Genomic DNA, 5,498 nt, shown 5'->3' on the forward strand with positions numbered 1-5,498 from the left:
ACCACAATCACGGGTGTGAGACCCCAGTGCCCCACACTCTCATCTTTCTTATTTTATTTTCATTCATTTTTCTAGTAACATCTGAAGATGAACTTCCAAAAAGTCTTCAAACTTTCTAGAACAGCTCCTGACAGACACATTCCATCTTTAATTTTTTTTTTTTTTGTCGGTCCTGAGTCTTGAACTCTGGTCCTGGGCGCTGTCCCTCAGCTCTTCAGCTCAAGGCGAGCGCTCTACCACTTGAGCCACAGCACCACTTCCGGTTTTCTGGTGGTTCATTGGAGATAAGAGTCTCACGGAGTTTCCTGCCCAGGTGGCTTTGAACTGCGATCCTCAGATCTCGGCCTCCTGAGTGGCTGCCTGAGCCGGCGCTCGGTGGCATTTCCGCTTTCCAAAGCCATACGTGTACCCTAGGCCGCAATGCAGGTTTTCTTTGTTTTTCTGAACGGGGCCCACAGTTCATTACACAAGCCAAGGGGTGCTCAGGTGTACTTAGTGGGGTGGGCCCTGGTGTGGGGGGGCAGGTGGCCTGAAGTGGGGACCACCTGGAGCGAGAAGAAGGCAGCCCGGAGGGCTCCGAGCCCCAGCTCCCAGCACGCCTGTGTGCAGGTGCCCGGGCCCTGAAGGAGGCGCCATGCTGTGTGTGTGGGGGGGAGGGGTGCTTGCGTGGGGACTGGCCCTCTGTTGGCCTCTTGTAAGGGAGTGCTGACCACTGCGAACCAAGGAGGTTTTGGAAGAGAGGCTGATTGAGAGGTTTTACTCTGCACAGGCCCCGGGGCTGGACCTAAACAAGCCTCACAGTTTGGGAGAGCTGCCTCTCAGTCAGCCCGCAGGAGGCAGCGCATCTGCTTGGTTGATAGGAGAGGGTGGCACTTTTCTAAGATCAGTAGTTATTTAGAGTGACAGCAGAGGGGCTGTATCTGCGCCATTCCCTGTCACCTAGGGACGATGCGTCTCTTAGCAAAGCTTAAAGGTCCTCACCAACGCCACCCTGCCAGCCTTCTCCCCCACCCTCAGCACAATGCTGGGGTGCCTCTTTCTCATGATCACTCCCCCTGGTTAGAATACCTCTCCTCTCTTTCACCTAGCTCAGAGACATGAGCTATGTCCTCATCTTATCTTTATGACCTTAGTTTCTTGGTCCTGAGAAGTAGCCAAATAGGAGGGCTGTGTAGGTAGATGGGTTGATAAATATTTGGAAGGGAAGATAAGTGGATGGTGAATGCATGGATGGAGGGATGAATACTGGCTGGATAGAAGTGCTGGATAGAATCTTGGTGAATGGATAGATGAGCAGGTGGATGATAGATGAATGGGTGGGTGCATAGACAAATGTAAAGATGGGAAGATATATGTATATGATGGATGGATGGGGGTAGATGGCTGGTAAATGGATGAATAATGGATGGATGGTGGATTGGCAGATGGATGAATGTATAGATAGATGGATATATGTGGGTGGGGGATGGTTGGTGGAGGGATGGATGGATGGTGGGTGGGTGGATAAATGGGTAGGTGAGTGGATAGATGGATGGATGGGTAGATGAGTAGATGGATGGATGGGTAGTTGGGTAGATGAGGGGATGGTGGGTAGATGGATGCTAGGTGATAGATGGGTGGGGGGATAGATGGGTAGACGGATAGATGAGTGGATAGACGGACAGGTAATGGGTACATGGATGAAGATGGATGCTAGGTGGATAGATGGGTGAATGGATGGATGGGTAGATGAATAGATGGGTAGATGAGTGGATGGATGGATGGATAATGGGTAGATGAGTGGATGGATGGATGGATAATGGGTAGGTAAGTGGATGGATGGGTAGATTTAAAAAATTAGCAAGTACCCACAATGTGTTAGATAGTTGTGTAGAAGTTCATATCAAACATAAGGGTTTAAAAACTGAAGTTGGAAACTAATGTTGAAATAAGCTTGTGCTGTCCGTGCTGGGTGTGATCAGTGTCCTTGTCAGGAAGTGGCTCACGGGCTGGGAAGGTGGCTCAGTGGTAGAGCGCTTGCCTTGCATGCCTGAGGCCCTGGGTTCGATGCCTCAGCACCACAGCAAAAAGAAAAAAGCCGGAAGTGGCGCTGTGGCTCACGTGGTAGAGCGCTAGCCTTGAGCTGAAGAGCTGAGGGACAGCACCCAGGCCCAGAGTTCAGGCCCCACAACCAGACCCCCAAAAAATTAAAAAAGAAAGAAAATAGGAAGTGGGTGAAGGCTGGGAAAGTCGGGGGGCCGCTTCTCTGAGGAAGGACATCAAAGGAGTTTTAGTCCCTGACTTGTCCTGTGAGGTGGAACGGACTCTGTTCAGAGAAGCTGACATCATTGTAGAACTTTCTTTTTTTTTTTTTTTTGGTCGGTCGGGGGGTTTAACTCTGGGCCTGGGCGCTGTCCCTCAGCTCTTCAGCTCAAGGCGAGCGCTCTACCACTTGAGCCACAGCGCCACTTCCGGTTTTCTGGTGGTTTATTGGAGATAGGAGTCTCACGGTCTCTCCTGCCCAGGCTGGCTTTGAACCGCGATCCTCAGATCTCAGCCTCCTGAGTAGCTAGGATTACAGGCGTGAGCCACCAGCGCTCGGCTTGTAGAACTTTCTTACTGCTGTGCTTCATGTGGGGGGGGGGAGGAAGAGAGGAGGGAGGACAGAAAGAGGGACAGAGAGAGAGACAGAGAGATTCTGGGGCTCAAATTCAGGGCTTTATGCTTTTGTTGAGCTTTCTCCCCCAAAGCTAGTTAGTGCTTTCACCACTTGAGCCAGAGCTCCGCTGCTGGTTTTTCAGGAGTCCATTGGAGATGAGTCTCATGGATTTTCCTTCCCGGGCTGGCTTTGAACTGTGATCCTGACTCGCTGGGATTCCGGGCGTGCAGCCCCAGTGCTGTTTCTTTAGAGGGAACCGGTGTGGGTGCTGCCGCTGCCGCTGGGCGGCTCTGACGCCGGCGTCCGCTCCTCCGGATCTGGTGGAAGCAGGGAAAAAAATCTTCAGGGAGCCAAGGGGGTGGCTGTGACCCCGGGAGGAGCACTCAGGGTCCCCCCACCTCTGGTCTTTTGGGAGTCAGGAAAAAGCAAAACGAGGCCTGGATATGGAGCCCGGGGCCTCCCACAGCCTGGCGTGACCGGCCTGGCAGCCTTGGACCCGCTCACAGGGTGGACGGGCCGTGCTGGGGTGTGTGTGTATGGGGAGAGTGGCCCCGACCACCCCGGGCCGACGCAACGCCACACTCCCGAGTGCCAGGGTGGGCGCTGGCGCCCTGACCAGGCCCCCCGGCCGCTTCCCCGCAGGGACTCCCAGACGCGCCGCCCACGATGACCGCGCCGGCGGCCAGCGGCAGCCCCGCGGGCGACGCGCTCTGCCCGGGCCTGGCCCCGCAGGACTCATGCAGGGCGCACGTCTCCAGCTACGCGGGGTCCCTGACACGTCACATCAGCCACCGGGCCAACAACTTCAAGCGACACCCCAAGAGGAGGAAGTGCATTCGACCCTCTCCGCCCCCGCCCCCCAACACCCCCTGCCCCCTGGAGCTGGTGGACTTTGGGGACCTGCACCCCCAGAGGTCCTTCCGGGAGCTGCTGTTCAATGGTTGCATCCTGTTTGGCATTGAGTTCAGCTACGCCATGGAGACGGCTTATGTGACCCCCGTGCTCCTGCAGATGGGCCTGCCCGACCAGCTCTACAGCCTGGTGTGGTTCATCAGCCCCATCCTCGGTGAGCCCAGCCTGCCCTGGTGACCATGCCCCTGGAAAATTCTGGAAGCTTCTAGAAGCCTCAATGGAAGCCACTTGAGGGTCTCCCAAGGGACCAGGGAGGAGCAAGAGTTAAGTCCCCTCTAACTGGGCTGTACAGATAGGCTGGTTGTGCCTACTGTATTGTTTTTGTTGGTACCTGTCCTGGGATTGGCGCTCAGGGTCTGGGCAGTGTTGCCGAGCTTTTGCCGCTCAAGGCGAGCGCTCTACCACTGGAGCACAGCTCCACTTTGTTTTTTTTTTTTTGTGGTTAATTGGGAGATCAGAGTCTCATGGACTTTCCTGACCAGGCTGGCTTCAAACTGAGATCCTCAGATCGCAGCCTCCTGAGTAGCTAGGGTGACAGGTGAGAGCCACCAGCGCCCAGCCAAGCAATAGGAAGGAAGTTAGCCACCAAGGAATCCGCCATCTTAACTTTGTGGATTCCTGGTGTGGCTTCTTAGTGGCCTTGTAGGATCCAAAGTGGATGATTCCAGATGATTCCAGAAGTCTGGTTCTCTGCCTTCTGTGCCCTGGTCTTTTGGCGTGCTGGGCGGTGGGAGGGCAGGTCCCTGGCCAGCGTGGCAGGGGTGTCCTGGGCCCCCCAGCTCTGACCCAGGCCTGCTCTGTTTCAGGATTTCTGCTGCAGCCTCTGTTGGGTGCTTGGAGTGACAGATGTGCCTCAAGGTTTGGAAGGAGGCGCCCTTTCATTCTTGTCCTGGCCATAGGTCTGTTGTTTTAGCATGGAAATAAAACAGAAAAAAAAAAAAAAGCCCCAATTGCTTCCTTTTAGGAAAAGCTAAAAAGCCTGAGCAAAGCCATCTCCGGCGACCCCGGGGCCGCGCTCCCCAGGCGTCTCCAGGCCCTGTCCCCTAACCCAGCTCGGAGAAGGAACCACTGGGATTGTTGTGGTTGTTAATGCCTGTGGTCCTGAGGACTTCTTTGATCATTTTTAATGAGTTAGTGAAGTGCAGCTCAGTCCTGCTCTGCTTCCCTGGGGAAAAACTGACCGAGTATGAACACTATGGTAGCTGCAGGTGAGGTCTCCCGGCTCTGCTTCAAGGGTCCTCGATTCTCCACCAGGTAGCGAGCCGTGGGGCAGGGCTGGCCCGTGTCCTCCAAGTGACTCGGTCTTTCTCCTTCCAGGGGCATTGCTGGGCCTGTCCCTCCTGCTGAACGGCAGGGACATCGGCCTGGCCCTGGCCGACACGGCCACCAACCACAAGTGGGGCATCCTTCTGACTGTGTGCGGGGTGGTGCTGATGGACTTCAGCGCCGACTCAGCCGATAACCCCAGCCACGCATACATGATGGATGTGTGCGGACCCGTGGACCAGGACAGAGGCCTGAACATCCATGCTCTCCTGGCAGGTGAGTTCGGCCCTTCCTCTGGGCCAGGCTGGGGTGGGGCCTCCAATCAGGGCAGGCTGGGGGTGGAGCCTCCATCAGGGCCAGGCTGGGGGGGGTGGTAGTGTCTCATCAGGGCCAGGCTGTGGGTGGAGCCTCCATCAGGGCCAGGCTGGGGGTGGGGCCTCCATCAGGGCCAGGCTGGGGGGGGGTAGTGTCTCATCAGGGTCAGGCTGGGGCGGGGCCTCCATCAGGGCCAGGCTGGGGGTGGGGCCTCCATCAGGCCAGGCTGGGGGTGGAGCCTCCATCAGGGCAGGCTGGGGGGGTAGTGTCTCATCAGGGTCAGGCTGGGGGTGGAGCCTCCATCAGGGCAGGCTGGGGGTGGGGCCTCCATCAGGGCCAGGCTGGGGGTGGAGCCTCCATCAGGGCC

General features: G+C 56.5%; 1 protein-coding gene across 1 annotated transcript in view; it reads left to right on the top strand.

The window, feature by feature from the left end:
- Window positions 1-3,304: 3,304 nt before the first annotated feature.
- Slc45a1 (solute carrier family 45, member 1) overlaps window positions 3,305-5,498 on the top strand; it is a 9,920-nt gene continuing 7,726 nt past the window's right edge. Inside the window, exons 1-3 of the mRNA XM_013033623.1 lie at window positions 3,305-3,704; window positions 4,357-4,449; window positions 4,868-5,092. Coding sequence (XP_012889077.1) covers window positions 3,305-3,704; window positions 4,357-4,449; window positions 4,868-5,092 — 718 coding nt within the window. The remainder of the gene's footprint in view (window positions 3,705-4,356; window positions 4,450-4,867; window positions 5,093-5,498) is intronic.

This window comes from Dipodomys ordii, unplaced genomic scaffold, assembly GCF_000151885.1.
Source record: "Dipodomys ordii isolate 6190 unplaced genomic scaffold, Dord_2.0 Scaffold6, whole genome shotgun sequence".
NCBI lineage: Eukaryota > Metazoa > Chordata > Mammalia > Rodentia > Heteromyidae > Dipodomys > Dipodomys ordii.